The 23,686-nt window shown below is 43.2% G+C and overlaps 1 protein-coding gene across 10 annotated transcripts in view; it reads left to right on the forward strand.

The window, feature by feature from the left end:
• FARS2 (phenylalanyl-tRNA synthetase 2, mitochondrial) overlaps positions 1-23,686 on the forward strand; it is a 616,343-nt gene that overhangs the window by 412,623 nt on the left and 180,034 nt on the right. For 9 of the 10 annotated variants that reach the window (XM_035030777.1, XM_035030780.1, XM_035030779.1 and 6 more), the window contains one exon: positions 1,029-1,180. In XM_035030777.1, coding sequence (XP_034886668.1) covers positions 1,029-1,180 — 152 coding nt within the window. Of the gene's footprint in view, positions 1-1,028; positions 1,181-10,701; positions 16,296-23,686 lie in introns of those variants that run through there. The other variant, XM_035030775.1, reaches the window with a different exon arrangement.

The raw sequence follows: 23,686 nt of genomic DNA on the forward strand, positions 1-23,686 counted from the left end.
TTTTGTCAGAAGCACCTAGATGGTAGCTTTATTATGTTCATTTGAAATGTCTGTTTTGAACTGATGCATTTGTCTGACAACTTTATTGATATTTCAAGTTGAATAATCATTTTTTATTTGAGTATTTGGTTCTTCAGAGGTTTTGTCATTTAAAAAGTTACACTTTTTCTGATCAGTGATTCACCAAAGGGTTTATAGTGATATCAGGCTTGGTGTAAACCAGTTTATAAATTTGCTCTTCTACCAGATTTATTTATACTTTAGCACATGTCCCCTGAGGACTTCATAGTTATATAATGAAACATTTTTTATTGTGGCAGTAACTTACAAACATTTATTATATATATATTTATATGTATATAAGCCACGTAAACAAAGGCAGTAACTTTTAAAAGTATCTAATTTTAAGTGTCTATCCAATATAAGGATGAGCTTGAATAAACTAGGGAAAATGGGATAAAGTGGGGGAATTGACTACATTTGTGTTTATCTATCCTTAGAGCCATAATTTGAAAAATAACTCCCTAAGTGACTACTTATCATCCCAGTCCTTTATTTTAATAGTTAGAAATACTAACAAATAATGACATTACCAATTGAAATATCAATTTTGACAAGCCTTTACTTATTTCTCTATTAAAATGACTTCCTGAAAATAACACAGGAAGTTAATGAATTGCTTGTTAATTAAATTTGAACTTTTTCTCCTCTAGTATTCAAAGGAAAAAACTGAAATATGATATATTCAAATTGCTTTATACTAAATTGAACATTAATGGTTATATAAATATAATATATGGTAGTGTTACACATGAATGTAATAAGAATCTGTAACATTCGTAATGGAATTTGCTAATTTTGAATATTGGCTTATCTTTTAAGTTCATTTTGTTCCTGAAAATTCAAGTGCTGAAATAATGTTTTACCAGCATTTTCTAATTAGCCAAGTGTAACTTCCCATGAAAAATTTAAACATTCTCTCATCCAACTAACAAATCAATCTATGTTTTCTCCTCTTGTTTTGTTAGCCTTTTAGCAAATACCCTGCTGTGATAAATGACATCTCATTCTGGTTGCCCTCTGAGAATTATACAGAAAACGATTTCTATGACTTAGTACGAACAATTGGAGGAGACCTGGTGGAAAAAGTTGATCTGATAGACAAGTTTGAACATCCAAAGTAAGTAAAAAACTTTCTGATTTTATCCTTTTTTTGTCTCTATGTGACAAATGGCTTATGGAAATATATAATAAAATTTTGCTGAAACTCAATGCATATGAGACAGAATATCTCTAGAATTTATAGTGAATATATACTTAATCAGAAAAGACTTTTATATCAGTCCTTTCTGAAAATCTTTCTAAAATGCAAGTTTAATCTTTCCTGTCTTAGTAAATAGGTGAGACAGAATGTTTTAAAGATCTTAGAGTTTTTCAGTATTGTTTTTAGAAGTGATTTCTTACCATATCACATCCCAGGAACAGAGGACATGTGGCAGAAACAGGGGTTTGTGGAGAAAAAGCTGTTTTGTCAGTCTCTCAGTGAATATTTATTAAGCACTTGCCGCATGCCAAAAGCTGTATTAGGTTCTAGGATAAAGTTTAATAACCTTATCAGGATCCATCTCAGTGTTGGCCTGTCTTCCTGGTGTGTGTGTGTGTGTGTGTGTGTATGTGTGCGCTGTAGTCTTACACTAATCAGATTTGACTCTACTTTGGTTTTAGAAAAGTTTTCTTGAGTTATATCATTAAGGATTTGTTCTGATCCATTGTTCTGTTTCATTCTTCCGGAATTCCAGTTCTGCATGAGTAGGCTCTCCTTTATGTGACTTCTCTACCTATTACTTTCTCTCTAATGTTTTAAAACTCTTTATTTACACTTCATTTTGAATGCTTTTCTCATTGCTACCTTCTCTGTCCCTTACTGTTTTCTGCAGTCTCTTCTTCCTTGCTCACATTCCATTTCCATCTTCGATTACTTTGTTTTTCCCCCTTGTATGAGTTCTGCGAGCTCACATTTCAGTTCCTCCTGTTTTCTTGCCTTCTACTCTCTGAATTATTTGTTCTTTGTAGTTTTACTTCATAGAGGAATTGCTTCATTTGGTTTTAAAAAATCAATTGCAAGATATTTGCCCAACAATTTCTTACGATCCAGGGGCAACCTTTTTTTTCCTATGACTTCTTTGTTAAAAAGTTTTTCTTTCATCTTCCTTATTTTTCCCCCCAGTTTTTAAATTGATGTACCTGTGGTATGCATATGATTTGCCTTTTTGTTACTTGTATTTGAATGGTATTGGATTTTCTGAACCAGCTATGTGCACAAAGTTGAGGTGTGAGGGTGGGGGTTGACATGGCAGGTAGGGGCTAGGGTGATCATTCTGGCTAGTTGTTTTCACCACCCTAAGGCTTTTATCTTCTCCAGTGCCAAGAAATAAGTCTTTCTTTGAATATGGCTCATTCATCTCATTGATTCCTTGTATAGTTCTGCATCCCACCCCAAATCTTCTCTTCTTACAAACAAAAGATTCGCCTTTGTTTACTTCAGTTTCAATACTTATCGGTGATAAAGATTTTGAACTTCAGATTATAACCCTCAGCTCTGAGAAATACGTCTTTGCTAGTATTTTCTGAGAAATGCCACTGTTTCTGTTTCTTTCCTTCACATCTTCTCATTAGCTTCTACTTGCTTTGAGCTGCTTTTGGCAGCCTTTAAATTATTTTGGAGTTTGCAGATGATATCTGTGCCCTAACTTTACAGAAACAGTATATATGGAGCAGCCCGGGTTTTTGACATGATGGAATACCCATTCAGTCCAGGACTATTCTGTGAGAGAGAAATTTCCAGGAATTTCCATGTTGATAGTGAAATTCCAGTTACTTACTTTTGAAGAAGAGGGAAAGTGTAGGACTAAGACTGATTGTTTAATGTTAACTGAGATACCAAAAGGACATGACTTGTTATTTTTTCCCCATTGTTGTTTAATATGTAGACAACCCATGGGTATCAAGGATTCAGAATCTATTCCTAATTTTATACTTCTCAAGCTTTGCTTCCTGCCGTTGCCTTAGCCCTACCTCTACTCTCATATCATCAGTGTCAAAAGTTAGAGGAGTAGCCCTTTCTGGTTGGAGATGATCAGATCTTAAAGGTTAGAGGGAGATGTTGTTGCCTGGATGTGGGAGTAAGTGTGGTTTGGGGGCGGGGTAAATATCATTTTTATCTGACTTGGAGGTGATCTGCAGTAGTGAGAGTAAATGCTGAATGGGCATGCTAATTGGAGAAATTCTGTAAGAATGAGGTAGTGTTGGGGTCCTTTGACCACGAACACACCAGGCAGGCAGATATTCCATTTAAAAAAAAAAATCACTGGACTATATAGGAATGCTCTATTGATGCAGATCTATACACACAACCACATACTAACTTATGAAAGTAGGATTTGTCCAGTTGCTTCCAGAGGAGACTGTACTTTTGCTTGGAAATTTGAAAACAACCAACCAACCAAAAAAATACTTTTTATCTGCACTGATCTTACCATCTTTTAAATAAATGTTAAACAGATATTTAAGGCCAGTTATTCTGGAGCTATGCCAAATGATTAGTCTGCTCAGAGTGTGCACCTATCTTAATAAGGGACTTGGTGGTTGGAGTAAGGTTCCTGTGGCAGAGATTGCTAATTATCTCTCAATATCCAGTCCCTCATTTAAAATATAATGTAACTTTGATTTTTTATCTAAGCAGCACTATAACTAGGTGTATCTATGTGGCCAAGTCTAGCTAATGATTTATAAGTAGAAGTGTTTAGGTATTTCCAAAAGTTTCCCTGAAAAGTTAGGTCGAGGCTGTCCTTTTTCCTTCCTGTTACTTGGATGTGAACGTAATGGCTGGTACTCTGGCACCCATTTTGGACCATGGTGTGACCTTGGCAATGGAAGTCATGTCGAGTACAGCCTGGGTCTCTGGCACCGGAGTGTCAGTTCAGCCCTGGACTTTTATGTGAGAGACAAGTGTCTTGTTGAAGCCATTGTTTTTAGATCTTTGTTACTAGCAACCAAAGGTAAACTTTGCTATTATAGCCCTGAGGAAAAAGACAGACTTGCGGAAAAGGATACATTATTTAGTAATAGTAGCTCACTGAGTAAAGATCCTCAGGAAATACCTGTTGAGGGCCAGATAGTAAATAGTTTTGACTTTGTGGGCCATAGGGTCTCTGCAACATCTGTGCCCCCCTCTGCTATTGTAAAAGCAGTCATGGACAAAATGAAACCAAACAAACATGGCTGTGTTCCAGCAAAGCCTTAATTACAAAAACAGGTGAAGGGCTAGATTTGGCCCATAGTTTGCTGACTGCAAATGTACAGGAGGGAGCCACATATAATTTTTTATCTGACCCCCACTCACATATTCTAAAATCCTCCTCTCGGAGGTCTTTTTTCCTTGGGCACCCTGCACCCTCCCATTCTCCCCTCATTAAGAGTTCCTGACTTGGGTGGTGGCAAGTGAAGGGTCACCTGACCTTGTACTCATCAATGCATATCTGGAGCTCAGGACTTAACTTTATTTTCTAAACACGGAAATTAAATACTGCTAAGCAGTCCAAAGAGCTCTGACCCTTTCTTTGCCTACCATCAAGAACTGAGAAATGCTAGTGGCGAGTGAAAGACTCTCTGAAATAAACAAGTAGTTGAACAAATTGTGTGTTAATTTTTTTTTTTTTTTTTAACAAATTAGGTGTCATTTTGTGAACAAGAGCAGATCCCAAGATGTTTCAGGGAGACATAAACTGCTGAATAAGAACCTAATTTCATAATGTTAGACAAATGGGCCCATTTTTTCTGGGTTATGGATAACAGTTTGTGCCCTGAAGGGTTACAGATAACAGCTGTTCAGGTTAGAAGAAGATGACTTTTTGTTCTAGTCCGTCATTCGGAACCTTCTCCCAGAGCATCTTTGCCACTTAATCTATAGGCCACTCACTGTGCAGAGGCATTCTTTTAGTTCCAAATTGCACGTAACAAAAAGTAGAGTAGTGATGACTTCTGAAGAGGAGATCTGCGGTCCCTGGGTGTGCTTTGATGCCTTTGCAGCATTTTACTATATGCAAGTGCGCGGAGTCATGAGAAGACTTAGGGAAATAACTTCTGCGTGTCAACATACAAACCTGGGTATCTGTTGTTTGACGCATTTATGAGTTCAGTGGTCATTTTAGTCTCTATGTCCGTGCACCTGAATGAATTATGGGGTACAGTGTTTATTTTCTCCTGTAGCACAACTACTTAAAACACTTCCTAGCCCCGGGTAGGAGAGAGAACAAAGAAGAGCAGAAAGAAACTTAACCATTGTCTTCGGCCATGAGCACCTCATGTGGGGATGCCACCAATTATTTGTGAGCTGTGGAAATGGACTGGAAAGTGGGCTCGGATGGGACAGATTTGGGTTGAGCCCAAGGTGGAGGTTTTTGGAAGTTAGAATTAGGGGATTTAAAAGACTTACTTGACTGGACTACAAGGAAGGGGTGGTGGGGAAAATGCGCCAGGTGTCTGCAGGAGGCTCTGCTTGGCCGTGTCCCCAAACCAGTGCTTCTCACAGGCCTCCCCCTTGTTCCTGGCACTGCTGCTTGTTTTGTGCATCCTGCTCAGACAGTTGTGGACACGGTTTCCTGGATCTGTGAACCCACATTCAGGGTCTAGTTGGGGCCAAGATGCTAGCGGTAAGCATCCTGAGCTATGGGCACCAAAGGCGAGTCCCAGCTCTGTTCAGCCCTCCTTGATCCATTTAATAGTTCTGTTCTTTATGTGACCACTTGCAGTTGGGACAAATTTGGTACAGGTCGGTATACCGGAGCACTTGTTCAGTATTTTTTAACAGCATGGTGAAGAGGGGCTTCACGAAGAGAGGCGCTTTCTCAGTGTGGCTGGCCCCCCTTCTCAGTGGGTATGAGTCACGGGCATTACCTGCTCCTAACCAGCCACAGCAAGGCGGTGGGAGCCCCTGTGGATGAGGCAGTTTGGATGACTTCTCCTTCCTTCTTCCCTTCCTCTCGTCTTTCCCTCCCTTCTCTCTCTCTTTTTTTTTGGGGGGGGGGTATTTGATTTTGCTTTGGCAAATTGCATCCAATAAAAACATAAAAGTTTAAAAATCAAAAGGTAGAGATTCACCCATCATCTCAACACCCTAACACCACAGTTCTTCATATTGTTACATTTTCCCTGTTTTAACTTTTTTCATACTTATGCGTCAGATGACATTTGATCCTTGAATGATACATGCTTTGTATTATCAACCTTCTGGTCTAGAGTGGGGTTCTTCAGCCTCTGGACTACTGATATTTGGGGCCAGATAATTCTTTGTGGGGGCAGGGGGGAGGCTGTTCTGTGCACCATAAGATGTGAGCAGTACCTCTGACCACTCTCAGCCCCTCCCAGCACCTTATGATGACCAAAAATGCCTCCAGACATTGCCAAATGCCCCGTCAGGCAAAATTGCCCCCAGTCGAGAACCATTGGGATATCATTTAGTGGAGAATTTCTTATTTCTTCTGAAAAAATATTATTTCTTTTTTTTTTTATTCTTATGTTAATCCCCATACATTACATCATTAGTTTTAGATGAAGTGTTCCATGATTCATTGTTTGTGCATAACACCCAGAAAAAATATTATTTCTTAAAACCATGCTTTACTTTTCTGTTCTGACCAGCAGGGAGAAGGGACAGAAGGACCTCACAAGAGGGAGGTGTTCACTGGGGGTTCTTGTGGTTCCAAGAAACACACTTGACAAAACATGTGTAAAGCTGGCTTCAGAAAGAACAGGAGCTAGGGCAGGGTCTGAACTTTCTGTCTCCGTCGCTCTTTCTGGGGTTTGTCTACCAATTTCTGCTTCTCTGTTGCATTCTATTTCCTCACGCTCACTCTGGCTCTCCCCTGCTTTCCACCATATAGCTTGTGCTCTCTCTGTATCTTGCAGAGTTCAGAATACCCTGCCCAGCCCCCGAGTCTAAATGACCTTTAGGTGTCAGCGCTCAGCACCAGTTGCTACCACTTTGCCCAATTCTGACATTCTCGACAAAGGAATCTCGCTGGCCCGAGATTTTCTGGTCACTGACCAGCTGGAGGACAGGTTCTCCTCGAATCAGGTGCCTGCCCTCACTCTAATTAGCCACACGAGTCACATGGACAGACCTCTGACCTTGTTTTATACGTCGGTAGGTTTACTGTCTATACAGATCTTTCTTTGTTTTCTCATTAGCCTGAACTCAGTAGCTTCTGACTGAGGCACTGCCATTTTTAGACTTCCTTGAACTTCATGCAAAGAGGCACGTTGTAAGAACGTTAGCCAGTCGCTTCTCGAGTTCCTGTGTTATAGGAGACACGGGGTCCACTGGGACCACAAGGATATTAAGGCAAGATCCCAGTTTTTATGGGGCCAAATAACGAAGGAAAATTAACTAGCAATAAAAAGTAGAAGGTAATAGTAAGGTGGGTTAAGCCTCGTAAGTGGCCTACACAGTTTCTGATGCCCCGTAAACCTTCACTGTCTGAGGGGCAATGTCTAGGGCTATAGATTCAGAGCAGGGCAGCCATTGGTCTGAGGAGATTTCCCAGGACACAGGATAGCAAACTCTGCATATCTGTTTCCCTTCTGCTACCTTGTGAATGAGGTGTACACAGCTCTGATTCTAATTAATGTCACTAAGTGCCTTTGAGTAGAAACCTTCAGTTCCTGTAAAAAGAACTCTGGGTTGTTATGTTCTTTTGTTGCTGGGGCAGATTCACTCAGGGTAGCCACTTTAAGACAAATGGGATTTATTTAAGGAGATACCTGAATCAGAACAGGAAACTTGTTTGGAACCAAGACAGGTCTAAGGGCTAGAGATCTTTTGCAACTGGGTGCCCCTGGTTCTATCCCTCTGCTTGCACCTCTTAGCCAGGGACCACTCATAAAACAGCTCAGCCCACTTTCCAGAAAACGTAACCATAGTCTGAACATTTACAACCAGAAAGGTTCATGGGGCATTTTTTCAGAATAAGCCCCCAAGTACTGACCTCCTGCCCTCATCCCCCACCAGTCTGCTCCTCGCAGAGAGCTCTATGTAACTGCTCCTAATGTTGGCTCATTCATCTCTTGTGTTCCTTATTTGCATTTAAACTTTTCTAGACTATTCCACTTGATGGAAACTCCATAGGGCACTATGGCATAGTCTCTCACTGCCATCTTCCCACCATGTTTATATTAGTGGAAGAGGCTGGCTCCCTGTGTGACGCTTGGTGGATGGCTCACTGATCCTTCTTCATAGCTTAGAGGAGCTTTTGTTACCCGGCTGCATATTTCGGAGGCAGTGTAGGCCAGTGGAAAGAGCTCAGAATTCAGATTCAGAGGCCATCAGCGGAGTCTTGGCCCTTCACATCTTAGAAGTCTCATAAAGGGGCTCTCTGGCCTCAGTTCCTCATCTGCCAACCCAGGGCACTAACATCATCCCAAAATGGCAACTGCAAAAATTAGATGAGCCTATAGATGTGAAATGCTTTGAAAACTATTTTTTTTTAAATAGCTATCACAGTAAAAACCAGTAACTGTCACAATCAGCCCATCTTGCTTATTAAAGAATAACCTTAGCCCAGCCAGGAGTCTTGGATTTGGCAGCCAAATACATATGACTAGGAAGTTCTGGTCATCACGGGAAGCAGAGTGGGACTTCATATTCTGTGTTGGGAAAATGCCATGGCCGGTGGCAGGTGGAATGACATCTCTGGTTTACAAATCACTCCCTGCTCCTGGTTCTTGTTGACAGAGCCAAAGAAGGGCTGTTATCTGAACTTAAACCCTGGCCAGCAATGAAAAGCCAGCGACAGCTAATCTTGAGAGAGCTTGTCAGAAGTTGCGCCCCCTTGAAATTGACAGCATGCAGTACCAGGGAGCTGGCTCGGGGCAGCCAGGCCTGCTTTGGAACGCTCCTGGCTTCTTTCCCTTTCTTCGCTTTTATTGCAATGCTGGTGGCGTGAGTCTAAGAACTTTTATTGTTGTGGTTCAGACAGCCCAGAAAGCAATTCTAAGAACACTATTTTTAGCCTGGATATTTGTTTTTCCCTGCCTTCCTCCCTTTACCTCCTTCCCCAAAGCCTTCTTTTTAAAGCAGCTCACGAGAGGTGCATTTTCTTGCTGCCACGTAGCGGCTCTGTTTGCCACCAGCGGTAGACAAATTAAAACACAATTAGTTCAGTCCCCGAACACCTTGTTCTGCCTTGTCCCCCAGCACTTCACCGTTTGCTGAAGGATTCTTTGGGATTACCTTCAGCATTGACCTGGCAGGGCCCTGGGAGCAGCATCTCGGCACAGAGCAGAGAACGAGCAGAGAGACAGCTCGATGGCCGCCAGGCAAGGAGAGAGGCCAGGAGCTTAATGAGCTGGATCTTCAGTGATCTGCTGCGTGCGTGCACACCTTCGTGAAAATTAACCATGAAGCCACTCTTCCCTCTTTAACTTTCAATTAGCAGTTTTCGGGGAATTTGGAAATTATCTTCACTTGGCACCCCGTGCACCTTTTTGCAGCATGGAGATTGAATGCTCTCTTTCCAAGATGCAAGGCAGAAGTAACCCACGTCCCTTGATGTTTCCCTGTCCCTGTCCCACCCCCATCGATCAAATGAAAGCGAGTTAAAATGCACACCAAGGACAACATGTTAGGGGACTCTAAGTCACAGAATTGCTGGCAGAAATGTGATGGGGAGGGGCAGCCCCACCGCATCATTTTGGGCAATTATGAGTCATGCCCTAAACCATTTTGGATCTTTAATCTGTTATCCCAGGTCACAAGGTCACTTCTTTCAACTAGCTACCACCCAAATGCGATGCCCAGAGCTGCAATGGGAGCCTGCCTCCCACTCCCACCCGCACCGTCCATACTGGGTCAGTGACCTTGTCCTTCACACCCCACAGAGGCTTGGCCTTGAATGTACCGCGACCCTCACAGTTAATGATGATGTCTTAGTAACCAAGAGATTTTTTAATCCAAATACAACCTGACATTGTACAGCCTCAGAATCATACATAGGATAACCAAACACTTTTCCTGATGCTAGATCTTGGAGTTGAGTCTCTAAAGATAAGATTTGTAAGAAAGTTTCTGAGACCTATTTGAATTTCTGAGCAGCAGAGACATGCTCCCCAGACTTGCCGATCTCTCTGGCTCCAGCACCAGCCAGGCTGGGGCTACGATGCACAGTGCACGGGCTGGGGTGGGGCGCGGGGGGCGCATCCAAGTGTCTCTTGGGTTAGTTACTTTCCTTAGCTTGGTCATAACTGAGACTTAAGCTGTTGGTGTACAAAAGCAGGCAGGGACCTCTAGGGATGGGAGGTCAACTCCAGGGGAAGGGACCAGTGGTGTGTACACAGTTGGCCCAAATGGCACCCACGATCTAGGGCTCCACGCAGTAGCGAGCCCAGTGGAAGCGGGTGGCAGAGCGACAAGCAGTCACAGAGAAGCTGGGCTTAGGGGCCGCAGTCTGCCTGGGAGCTCCGGTGCTTAGCTGCCGCCCCAGGGCTCCTAACTGTCCCCTCTGAAGAGGTGGGATCGGATCTGGAGCCCACACGTGGGGGTGGGGAGTAAGGGTGGTTAAGTTAGAAAATCCAGGCGACCAACAGGAACTTCGATTTGTGTTTTGTTTTTGCTTTTTGGTGGTTTGTTTTGTTTTGTTTTCACAGCCTATAGCTCCACTGGGGGATCTACTTATTCAAGTGTCATTTGGAGCCGGAGAAGGTATGACTATGACCAGAATTTAATCAGGTGTCTGGTGAGGACAGAGCAAGGTAGAATGTTCTGTAAGATTTACATGAAGAAGAGGAGGACACCTCAAGGCAGTGTAGTGCCCGGCAGGGTGTCCCGTTCCAGCGGAGACGCTGTAGCATAGAGGGGGCTAGTTAGTCAGACGCTTAGGAAAGTCAGACGCTTAGGAAATGAATTGAGGAACTTATATTCGGATCTCCCCAGCATGTCACCACCACCTGCTCACGGAGACCTCAGCCTCCTGCACAGTTCCCCTCAAGTATTTCTGGAGGTCTCCAAGGATGTCCCACATTTGCTTACAAACAAACTTCCCCTGAACATGCCGGGACTCAGGGGGCCCCCAGTTTCCTCCTGGATATTGCTAGCCCTGCTGCTGCCCCAGCTGGCACACACCCATGAGACTCTGGGGGGATCTTCACGGTGTCCTGTGCTCTATCAGATTTGGGCAGAACTGTGCCTTCCCTTGCTGGTGTCACACCTGTCACCGGGGACTCAAGCAGCTCTGCTCTGAGCCCCATCTCCTTTTCTACCTTGCAGAGCCCCTCCCCCAGGCTTTCCCCTCCAGGCAAACCCCTGCAAAGAAGGCCTCGGGGATTCCAGCGCACAACTGACTCCGTCTCAGTTCAGACCAGAATCTTTCAGACCTCGGAAATGAGGACAAAATCAACAACTCCTCTTTTGTTAACAGAACTATTTTGCAAGATGTCTTATTTAATATTTCTCAGAGGAGAAAGAATACCCCACAGAAGTTTTTAGATTCTGTGTTTGACAGATCCGGCCACTTTTCTTAGCCTCTACTTCCTCCTGAAAGAAAGTGATGATAGTAAGATGAGAAAAGAGGAAACCAGCAGTGAAAATGAAGCAGGTGAAATATTTGTACAAGAGATGACAGCTGTGGTCTACACACTTACTCAGAATTTTACTGGAATAATCTTATCTTATCCCAGCATTTGTTAAATATGGTAATTTCTCCTAGCTGGTTGTCTGTCCAGCAACACACATGGTATCAGTGATGGTGAGATAAGCATTTCTAACACGTTCTGTTTTGGCAATTGCCACGTTGCATTGTATTTATACACTTTCCACCATTGCACTGTGAGTTACTGCCAGGCACTGGGTCTTTAACTTTCTGCTCTATTTGAGGTATAAAACATAGCAACTATTCAATAAATATATGATGAATGAATGATAAAAAGAAAGAAAACCCAGCAACAACATACTGACATCATGTTTTCTCCAAATATAACCGACATCCCATTCTCTGTAGGCCAGAAAGAGACCCCATTTGGTAACATTTTCCAGATGGGTGACCAGAACCCTTTACTCTCAGTCATGCTGGTTTCTGACTGAGGAGAAACAGAGTGGGGGGTGAGGAATTGGAACAGGAATTGGATTATAGCAAGTTGGATTCTGAGTAAACTGCTGGTTTAAAAATAGCGTTTTTGAGATTAGTGTTCACATAGAGAAAAGGAAGAAAGGAAAAAGGAAAAAAAAGTACCTTTGAAGAAGATTGGTTGTATCGTTTATAAAATATATTTTAATACTCTGAACTCCCCAGATCAGAAAAGTGTTGGAAGTATGCAAATTATTCCATGATTACCTAAGAAACCCTTTCCTGATTGGAAGAGGGGAAATCACAGGGTTGAATGGAAATTCAAGGAGTCAAATTATAACATGCTTGTTGTGTATGTTTGTTTGCCACAGATGAGGAACAAGGGAAAATTTTGAAGGAAGGTAACTGTGAAAGGAAGAAAAAAGCTATCTGTGCAGGGAGGGCAGAGAAGCCTTAGCTCTCTTGAATGTGGGCTTTCCAAACCACTACGTACCTAAGCCATCCCACTGAGAGTCATAGGAATAGTGGATCCCTGACATGGCTGCCAACATCCTTTTCTAGAAGCAGCTTCTTCCCCCATGTGCTGGGTTCATAGGACAGTGTCCACACTGGTCCAGTGGGTCTCTGTTCCAGGGCCTAAGTGATTGCTGCGGGGGTGGGCACCTCATAAAGCTGGGCCAATAGGCCTTCTCTCCCCATAATGTTTGGATGAAAGACCAAAGAGAGCTTAAGCTGTGAGTGACATACTTAGGAGCCATCTCTGGCCACATTTCCCATGTGGGGAGAATGTGGTGAGCAGAGAGGGAGAAGGAAGCAGCAGAAGAGAGATGTGACATGGAGAGGAGAACTGGTGTGGTTTGAGTCCTCGGTTCCATTGTGTTCTGGGACCCAGCTACTCACCACCCTTCCCACAGTTGAGTTGTCCAGTCCTTGCTCAGATTCCCTAAGCAAGTGTAACTCCCCTGTTGTTTAAGTTGGTTTCACATGGGTTTCCATTATTTGAGATCAAATGAGTTCTAAGACATGTAATTACAGACTTCGGGCATTGGAAGAGGGCAGGAAGGAAGAGGGTGACAGGCCAAAGTCATTAGCTTCCTTTCCAGAGAACTCTGGAGCACCACAGAGTTGAGGCTGCAGTGGGCCCTTGAGCTCCAGATGTTTTTCTTCAGTATGCTTTTGAATAGTTCTTTTCCTTTTAGCTAGAATAGCTAAAACTTAATGTATCTCAAGTTGTGACTCCTTCATTCTAGTGAACATGTTTGTGAACACTTACTATGGGTGAGGCACTATGCTATCTGTGATACTTAGGGTCAGGAGATATAAAAATGACTTTTTAAATGAGCTCTTGTCCTCAAGGAGCTCCCAGTCTGATAGGAGGTCAGTGCACATAATTTAATGCAATTTAATATGAAAAGTGTCTTAGATGACAGATGGCACCACCACGATTTCAAAGAAGAGTAGCACCTCTCTTTGCTGTAAATGATCAAGAAATGTTTACAGATCATGGTTCAGCTGACAAATTAGACTTAGCTATGGAATGGGCCAAGAAATTCCAGGCAGAGTAGACAGTATGCACAAAGACAGGAAGAGAGAGATGAAAATAATTTAGTGTGCCCAGCATACAGGAAACATGGCGGAGTGGGGGGAAATGAAACTGGAGAGTTTGGGAAGGGCCAGATCTTAAAGGCCCTTCATTTCCTTATACTCATGTGGACTTTTCTGGTAGAACATGTAGGGAGTCATTGAGCTAATTCAGATGTTTTCAAATTTGTAAGTGATTATCTGTCTTGAGACTATGTTGGCCCTGGGTAAAGCTGGGGGTAGGGAAAGATGGAGAAGTGCATCTGAATAGCTTATCTGAATGGAGGAGATAAGTCTGAGCTGAGACAGTGGCCAGGGCCTTGTGGGAAAAGCTGACTGATGGAAAGGATATTTAGGCGTTAAAATCCACAGGAAAGGTGGAGCCATTTGAGGGAGCGAGCATGGAGATGAAGGAACTAAATGTAACTTCCGAGTCCTGAGTGGTGTGACTGAGAGCTGACCTTGAGGTAGGGGTTAAGTAAAGGGAGCAGGGCTTTGGTGGAGGTTATGTGGTTACTTGTGGTCTTCCTGAGTTTTAGGTAGCCTGCCTGGAAATTCCGGCCTAAGAGCTCATGAGAGAGAGGCCAGGATTAGAGTATACAGTTGGCAGTTGGAGCTCCAGTCAGGACTGAGATGCCTAGGTTGTGTCTGGCACAGGAGAAGGGGAAGATGAAGAAAGAATGAACTCCAGGGAAGGCCTAAAGGGATGGAAGAGGGAACGAGTGAGTGAAGGAATTAAGAAGGGTGACCCAGGAGGTCCAGGTAGAGGAACAGAGGCTGGGGGATGAAAGCATGGAAGGTCTGTCTTGCAGGAGCGAGATTAGAGAGTGCAATCAGGTGACCTGCCAAGACCACATGGATTTGGCCAATACAAAGCCTTCAGTAGTAGGTTCAAGGATGGGAAATACTTTGGTGAATCATATTCTCCTTTCCCCCCTGTGGTGCCTTCACAAATATTTATTCCACAAATGTTAGTAATTACAGAATATTTGATTTAATGGTTATATACAGAGGGTTGATGTGTTAGGGAGCAAACAAAATGTCCTAACTCTGGCACCTAGACCTGGGTCTTCATGGCTATGTGTTTGGTGATTTTCCTTTGGAATAATGTTGTGGGGAAGTTTCACTTTTCAGTCACTTACCTGTTTGTATGTTCCCTTCCCCTATAGCTCATTTAAAGGGTGGATAGGGCAGGTGAAGCATCTCCGTGAGCCCTCTCTGAGAAGCAGGAATTATACAGGAATGACACTTAGAGATTAGTCCCCAGCGCTGGGGTGGCCCACTTAAGACAAGCCTCATTAAATGCACTTCATAGGGGATAGCCAGTGTATTTAACTTAAGAAAGGACATGGCATGCCAATTAAGACCTGAAAATATGCATGGAATTTGGAATTTGAACAATACTTTGATCAGCACTTCTTAAAATGAAGACTCCTTAAAAGGTTGCTTACACTTCCCTTTGGTCCTGCTGGGTGGAGCCACCTGCTCCAAAGGATGAAGCCACCCCTGGGGGACAGAAGTGCAACACAATACAGAGTACACACAACTCCTGAAATTAGACTTGACCTCCACTCATCCTCTCAAGGCATAAAAGGAGCCTCCCCAAAATGAGAGGAAGAAAGCTGGGAAAAAAAGGTGTGAGGCACATATCGCAAGGAAAACAGAGAGGAGTTGATTTTGATTATATTTAGAATGCTATTTTTTTTTTTAACCTAGATTGAATCAAGGAATACCTGTACATTGAACTTCTTCGTTTCAGGATTCCTACTGCCAGAAAGTCTCTTTAAATATGAATCCCAAATAATGTGATATCACATCTGATATAGGAATATATCTGGCAATATTAAACAGATCAAATTCTTGGGAAGACTAGTCTGCATTGAAGCTATTCTTAGCATAGTTAAAGTAAAGGAGATCCATACAGATATTCAAGATGGAAAAATCCTAATAGTTAATAGAAAACCAAAACTCAAGGTCCCTGCAACCTTCAGAGCAGAGCTACTTCAAGTTCTTCTCAGAAAACAAATGTGTCTTAGAGATTTTAGCCAGGGGCCCCTCCACATCTTCATGTCCTTTTCTGGGGCATCCTCCCCTCTTTCCTTCCTTCTTTAAATCATCTAATGTCTCATGTCCTGCCTGTCCTGTCCCTCAGACAGCTTTGCTCAGCCAATGACTGGACCAGGTAGAGATTGAAATTGGAGCCTATAACATATGACCAGATTTATACATCATATTTACATCATTTAATTACTTCAAATAATACTTTTGCTTAGGTTTCCTCCTTAGGGTACTGTCTAGCTCATGCTGTAATAAGAAAATGGCAAGGCAGTTACGGTAGTCCTAATTGCAAATTTGTGTAAAATTACATTCAGTTGATCTGACATACTTTCAAGCAACTGTGAAAAATAGCTATTATGATCTGTTGGTATGCTGCCTTGAGTGGCTAATAATTTTAGTTAGATGGTGGTTTTAGTTCCTTATCATCAGTAAATATGGAAAATAAAGTTAGAAAAAAACAGTAGCAGTAATTTCAAAACTTTATATTTGTATATGAGTTGGGCCTTTGCATTATGTTTTTAAGACCAGTTTCCCACCCCACCCCCCAAGAAAAATAAAGAAATTCTGTTAAAATATCCACTGGGTGTATTCTGTGGAAAATAGATCCATACAATCCGTAGCAGATGTGAGGAGATCTCCTCTATTGCACTTTACCCCTGAACCCAAAGTCTCAGATTCAAGGATGTCTAACAAATCTGTTTTAAATTAGTGTCCATGTAGATGGTGTCCCCATGGAAGGGCTACTCTAAACTTATTTTTCTGTTGGCTTTTTTTTTTTTAATGAGGTGAAATTCACATGACAAAATTAGCCATGTTCGAGTAAGCAATTCAGTGGCATTTAGCGCATTCACAGTATTGTGTATCTATCTGGTTATCTAGATCCAAGACATTTTCATCACCCCAAAGAAACCCCACACCCATTATAGGGCTACTTCCCATTCCCCCCACTCCTTCCATCCCCCAGCCACTGGCCACCACCAGTCTGCATTCTGTCTATGTCATTCTGTCTACATCTACATCATACAGTGTATGATCCTTTGTGTCTGTCTGGCTTCTTTCACTTAGCATGTTTTTGAGGTTCATCTACCTTTCAGCATGTAGCAATACTTCATTCCTTTTTATGGCTGAATAATTTTCCATTCTACATATAAACTACAATTTGTTTATCCATTCCTCCCTCAGTGGACATTTGGGTTGTTTCCATATTTTGGTTACTGTGAATAATGCTTGTATGAAGATGTGTGCAGAAGTATTTATTTGAGTCCCTGTTCTCCATTCTTTTGGGAATAGACCTAGGAGTAGAGTTGCTGAGTCATTTGGTAATTCTGTTTAACTTTTTGAGGAACTGCCAGACTGTTTTCTATGGTGGCTAAATCACTTTACATTCCTACCAGTCATGTACACGGGTTTCAATTTGCATCCTCTCCAACACTTGTTTCTCTCTCCCTCCCTCCCTTCATCCATCCATCCGTCCATCCATCCATCCATCCATCCATCCTTCTATCCATCCTTCCTTCCTCCCTCCCTCCCTCCCTTCATCCATCCATCCTTCCATCCATCCATCCATCCATCCATCCATCCATCCATCCTTCCATCCATCTCCCTCTCTCCCTTCCTCCCTCCCTCCCTTCATCCATCCATCCATCCATCCATCCTTCCATCCATCCTTCCTTCCTCCCTCTCTCCCTCCCTCCCTTCATCCATCCATTCTTCCATCCATCCATCCATTTGGTTTCAATTTATACTTCCTTAAAGACTGAATGATCTTTTCATATGCTTGTTGGCCATCTGTAGATGTTAGAAGAAATGTCTATTCAAATCCTTTGCCATCTTTTTAATTGGGTTGTTTCTCCCTTTTTTTGGAGTTGTAAGAGTTCTTCATGTGTTCTGGATACTGGACACTTATTACGCCAAACTTTTTATTGCCTCTTAACCTCTTGAAAGTTAAAAATTATTTCCTTCTTTCTCCTTCCTTCTTTCCTTTCTTCCTCCTCCTTCCTTCTTTTCATTCTTACATACTGAAAATATTAAATTTGGGTATTAGATATAATGGCTTTTTAAGAAAAGAAAGGTATAAGGAAGATAATTTAAATTCCTTGTAATTCAACAACCCACAGATAAGCACTGTTTTCATTTTTATACCCTTTTTCCATCCCTTTTTTTAAATATGTAGGATAAGCATGCATACATATATATTCAGAAAATTCTGATTTTGTTGTGTACTATTAATTTTTTAATGCTTTTTTTTAATGTGGAGAAGGTATATTTATTTACATATAATTATCAGAGCACTTTGTTGTTTTAATGCCAAATGAAATAGAATCTTTCCATGAATTTGTTAATCATTTTGAATACCTCGCTAAGTGTTCAAGTGCTTTGTCCACTTTTTTCTGTTGGGGTTTTATAAACAATAAAACATCTCAGATCAACTTGGTATAAGCTATTTATATACCCAGAATACTAGTCCATTTTCTCTCTTGGTTGTTATGAGGCTTTTTTCAGATTGTTATCTGCCTTTTATTATTCTGTGTGGTGTTTGGGACATAGTGATATTTTACCTTCTTTCATATTGTCATGTCTAACATTTTTTTCATTGATTCCTTCAATTGTTTTTCCATGTAAAAAGTCCTTGTCTGTCCTATAAAGGATTATATAAATATTTGCTTACTTTTTCTCTTAAGTTGTTTTTTATTTAAATTGTATTTCTGGCTCCGTCTGGAGCTTACCATGGCATTGTGAGATGAGAAGGTCACACTTTCATTTTCCTAAACAGCTAACCATCTTTCCCGATACCATTTATAAGATTAGTAATTTGCTTTGAATGAATCTGTTACCAAAGTCATGAAACCAATTGTTTTACTCATTTTTTTAAAAGACACTTAAGGGGCGCCTGGGTGGCTTAGTCGTTAAGCATCTGCCTTCAGCTCAGGTCATGATCCCGGAGTCCTGGGATCGAGTCCCACATCGGGCTCCCTGCTCGGCGGGAAGCCTGCTCTCCTTCTCCCACTCCCCCTGCTTGTGTTCCCTCTCTCACTGTGTCTCTCTCTGTCAAATAAAATCTTTAAAAAAATAAATAAAGGACACTTAAACACTGACTTGTATATGAACTGCGTCACCTGTGCCTCGGTTTACATGTATTCCTAGTCTCACTAAACGAGTAGCCACAGTCGCATGTCAGACCAGAGTAGCCACGTGGCAACCCTTTGTCCCGGGCAAATGCTCAAATGACAGATTGATGAGGTTCCTGAGATTGGGCCGTGGTTTCTGGGGTTCAGTTGACCTGCAGTGTCTACACAGTGTAGTGGTTGCCACATTCTGTCTTATTCCATCTTATGTCCGGAAGGAATAGAATGTCATTGCTCAGGGCCAGGAAGCCTTCGTGGGGGAGTGGCTATAACATGGGCTTTGGAGGTTACCCTGAGTGTAGCTCCTTTCTTTGTCACTTGTTGGCCTGTGGGACTTTGAGCAACTTGCTTTATCTTTCTAAACCTCAGTTTCTTTATCTTTAAAATGGGTCTAACATTAGGAACTACTTTAAAAGGTTATTTTGCAGTGCCTGGTGCATAAGTATACAGTAAGTGTTGTCGATGGTGGTGATAATATCCTAGTGGTGAATTTCTTCTGGGAGAAACTAATGGTAATTAAATGCAAGCATTAAATACACTCTAAGAACAGCAAAGCATCTCAATTAAAAAAAATTGTGCTTTGTATTTACTGTAGTTAAGCTCATACTCAAAATAAGCATCCAGTTGCTCAACGAAAATTTATTCCAAACAATAAAGTTGCTTTCTGAAGGTCTTAATAGTTCTGGATACGAAGAGGGAACAAGAAGGTTGAAGATATGACAAGGGAAGAAAAGCATGAGGGGGTTAAGATGTAGCATATGGGGGGGCAGGGTAAGCGCTGTAGAACATGGGTAGCACATCGTCTCTGGGAGAAAAGTGCAAGAGAGGAAATGAGCAGGATGCCCGCTGGTCGGAAATGACAGAACTGGGCTCTGCAGCCAGCACATCTGTTCGCAGGTGGGATTTGATGAGACAGACTTCCATTCTGGACAGGCCCTGCGTCTTGGGGTCTCAGGGTTTTAATTCAGTCCTGAAGTCTACACCACACAGTCTAAATACCAGAGGGATCCTGCACAAGGCAGACGGCACTTTGTATTCTGATTTGGAATTCAGCGAGAGTTCAGTCGATGATGTAAGTGAATACCAACTAGTTACTGTCAGTACTCACGAAACGAGGGATATCAGTCATTTTTAGGAGATAAATCACCATTTTGCCATCATCTGTTGGTGTTTCTAAATGTATTTCATGGTGAAATAATTTCCAAAGCACACCAACTACCAGACACCAATTTTTAAATAGAGTAGCTATATTAACTTATGAAAAGCAGTTGCATTTCTTTTTGAGTTTTAAAGACATGTGATAGGTTTGTCTGGGTGTTTTGTTTGTTTGTTTGTTTGATTGATTGTTTTAATCTGCATTTCTGTTTGGAGATTTCTAATGAGCATTCCAAAATTCAAAATCTCTGGGGTGCCTGGGTGGCTCAGACAGCTAAGCGTCTAACTCTTGGTTTCAGCTCAGGTCATGATCTCAAGGTTGTGAGATTGAACCCCGTGTCAGGGTCGTGAGATTGAGCCTCGCCTTGGGCTCTGCACTGGGCATGGAACCTACTTAAAAATTAAAAAACAAAAACAAAACAAAGTTGCAGACATTAGTACACTTCTCCCAAAATACTTCAGTGTGCATATCATTAACTATATTACATGAATATGTGTACTTCACATGCTATGTATACTTTAGCATGCCTATCATTAACTACAAAGAAATGTAAATATCTAAACTATACCATTCTGGGGCACTGGGGTGGCTCAGTCAGTTGAGCATCCAACTCTTTATCAGGTCATGATCTCAGGGTCATGAGATCAAGCCCCGTGTCTCACTGTGCACTGGGTGTGGAGCCTGCTTGGGATTCTCTCTCCCTTTGCCTCTCTCCCCCGGCCACCCGCTCTCTCAAAAAAAAAAAGAAAAAATAATAATTTTAAAAATAATATAAATAAATAAATAGATGTAAAAATGTCTGAACCTCTCCTCTCTCCCAATCCAGAGCAGTGGGCCCTGGCAGCCATGTTGTGCAGGGGGGCTTCCTCTCTACACCACCCTATCCCTAGCCCCCAGTCTCAGCTGATGAGACCCAGACAAATGCTTGACCCACAACGAGAATTTACTATTGGGGATGACAGGGATTCAGTCATTCCTTTGACAAAAGTATCTTCCACATTGTCTGTTTGCCTTGAGAAGCAGAGAGGCACAGAATGGCAGTCTACAGAGAAGAGAGCCAAGTAGATATACAGACGAAGTGGAGACAGGAGGCCAAGATGGAATCCAGAAGGCAATCAGGTCCCTTATTCCTGTGCTTTCAAGGGGCCCGAAGGCCTGCCTCTCCCTGGCCGGCTGGCTCCTGAAACGAATTCCCCTTCCCTGTGGAGCCAGCAGGACTCAAGGAGTAGATTTCCTTTACTTGCCCCCAGAGTCCAACAGAGGTACCCGGGAAGTCCAGCGGTATCCTGTTTCTGTCCCGAGAGGCTCTTTGTTAGCCTAAGCGCCTGAGTACTTTGCTCACACTTAGGAACTTTGCTGCCTTAGTGTCTACTTCAATCCGTGAGTTGCACTTTCTGACCCACTGCATTGGCACATGCAGCTCCATGTCAGAGAGCCCAGGGAGTGGGCAGAGAGTGCCTCCCAAATCAAGAAGAGCCACGCCAGGCACCAGATGGCAGGGAGAATTTCATAGAACATATCGATAAGAAGCGAAGCCTCTTTATTAATGCTTTCCGTAAACACTCTCAGTTAAAGGGAGCTCCAGTCGAGTGTATAGGGAGACAAATAGACACGCACAACCATCCATCCCGGCACACAGTGGCACCAGACACTCCCAAGAGTGTGGCAAACTCACAGAGGAAGGAGAAGAATTCAGAGCAGAAGGAGGAACATCGGATGGCCGGGTTGGACTAAGCCGTTCCTGGTGAGGAGGACTAGGGCCTCAGAGTCCCCATGCTCGATATATCCCATCCGCTCACTCGTATCTGACGGTGTCTGAAAACACACTTTGGTTGAGGGCGGTGTCCCGTGGCTCCAGCCCAGCGCTAAGTCTCTACTCGCCTGACCTCATCACACCTTCCCCGCCCACCTTGAGACGGGCAGTGTTGCGGGCTCCCTTTCAGACTCAGACACCAGGCAGCGGAGGTAAAGCATCTCATCCAACAAGACACAGCCTCTAAGGGGCAGAGCCAGCGTTCGACCCCAGCAGTCTGAGCCCAGGACATGTTCCTACCAAACCACCATATTGCTTCCAGCATATGGCTTTAAGTTGCTTGCCAGCCTCTTTGGTGTCTTTCTGGAGACCCAACGTGAAGGCTTCCACATTACTTTGTAGGACTGCCCTAATAAATACCACAGACTGGGTGGCTTAAATAACAGAAGTTTATTCCCTCACAGCTCTGGAGGCTAGAAGTTCGAGATCAAGGTGTCAGCAGGGTTGACTCCTTCTGTGGCCTCACCTTGGCTTGTAGATGCCACCTTCTCCCTGTGTCCTCACAGGGTCTTCCTGCTGTGTGTCTGGGTCCTAATCTCCTCTTATAAGGGCACCAGTCAGATTGGGGCCCACCCCATGACTTCATTTTACCTTAATTACCTCCATAAAGACCCCATCTCCAAATAAGGTCATATTCTGAGGTACTGGGAGTTAGGACTTCAACATGCGAATCTTGGGAGATAAATTCAGCTCACAACAGCTCCTTATAGGAATTTTATGGCTAGCTCTTGATTTCAGTCCCAGTCTGATATCTAAGGTGGGCAGTGAAAACAAGGAGCGCCCTTTTGGAGCGGTGACTTCTGCCTGGGGAGATGGTACTGTGTGGTCACTCTCCAATGCCCTATTCGAACACAGGACTGGAAGAGAATCATATGCTTTGCTTTTTGGGGTTACAGTGAAAAGAGCTAGTTCAGGGACTGAGGCTTGCTGCAAGAGTATAGCACTGGTAAGGGAGACGTAACACCAATGCAGTCTTCCCAGAGCAGGCCTCCCTGAGAACCGACCTCTCTCAGGATAGAGTACCTTACTAGCTGACTCCCAGGAAGCTTGTTACATGCCTCTGCTATGTGTTCTCTGCACAGGGCTAGACCATGATGGTGCCTAGGTACTGAATGGTGCCTCCTTCACTGGCTCCTCGTGATTCTCTTTCTCTTGTGGCATGTCCAGCTTTCTTAGGAGAGAGGATCTGGTTGGTCCGTAGAGTCCTTGCCATGATGGCGGGGGCGGGGGGGGTGGCGGTGATGGCCTAGAGCTCAAGCCACTCGTTGCTGCATGGCCAACCCCCATCCTTGGTCCAGTCTTCAGAGGCCTGCAGGTGGGGCACGTAGCCCCAGCACAGAGACTTAACAGGGGCAGCAAGGGCAATAGGCACTCGAGGCCTCCCACTGCGGCACACATAACTGGCAGGCAGCTCATACACCAACCCCACAGCAAGATAAAATCCGCTTCTTTTTTTTTTTTTTTTAAAGATTTTATTTATTTGACAGAGAGAGACACAGCGAGAGAGAGGAACACAAGCAGGGGGAGTGGGAGAGGGAGAAGCAGGCTCCCGGCCGAGCAGGGAGCCTGATGCGGGGCTCGATCCAGGACCCTGGAATCATGACCTGAGCCGAAGGCAGATGCTTAACGACTGAGCCACCCAGGCGCCCCGATACAATCCGCTTCTTAAGAGCATGTGCAATTAGGGCGATTGACGTAGGAGAAAGAGACCTGCATTCTAAGGCCAGCTTCTTTGTTTCGACAGGTCACTTAGCCTCTTTGAGCGACTGGTTTCTTCATCTAAAAAACTGATGTAATAACCCTACCTTAAAAGCAGCATTCTAAGTCTAAAATGAGA

Source organism: Mirounga leonina, unplaced genomic scaffold (assembly GCF_011800145.1).
Source record: "Mirounga leonina isolate KUSES-001 unplaced genomic scaffold, KU_Mleo_1.0 Mir_366, whole genome shotgun sequence".
Classification (NCBI taxonomy): domain Eukaryota; kingdom Metazoa; phylum Chordata; class Mammalia; order Carnivora; family Phocidae; genus Mirounga; species Mirounga leonina.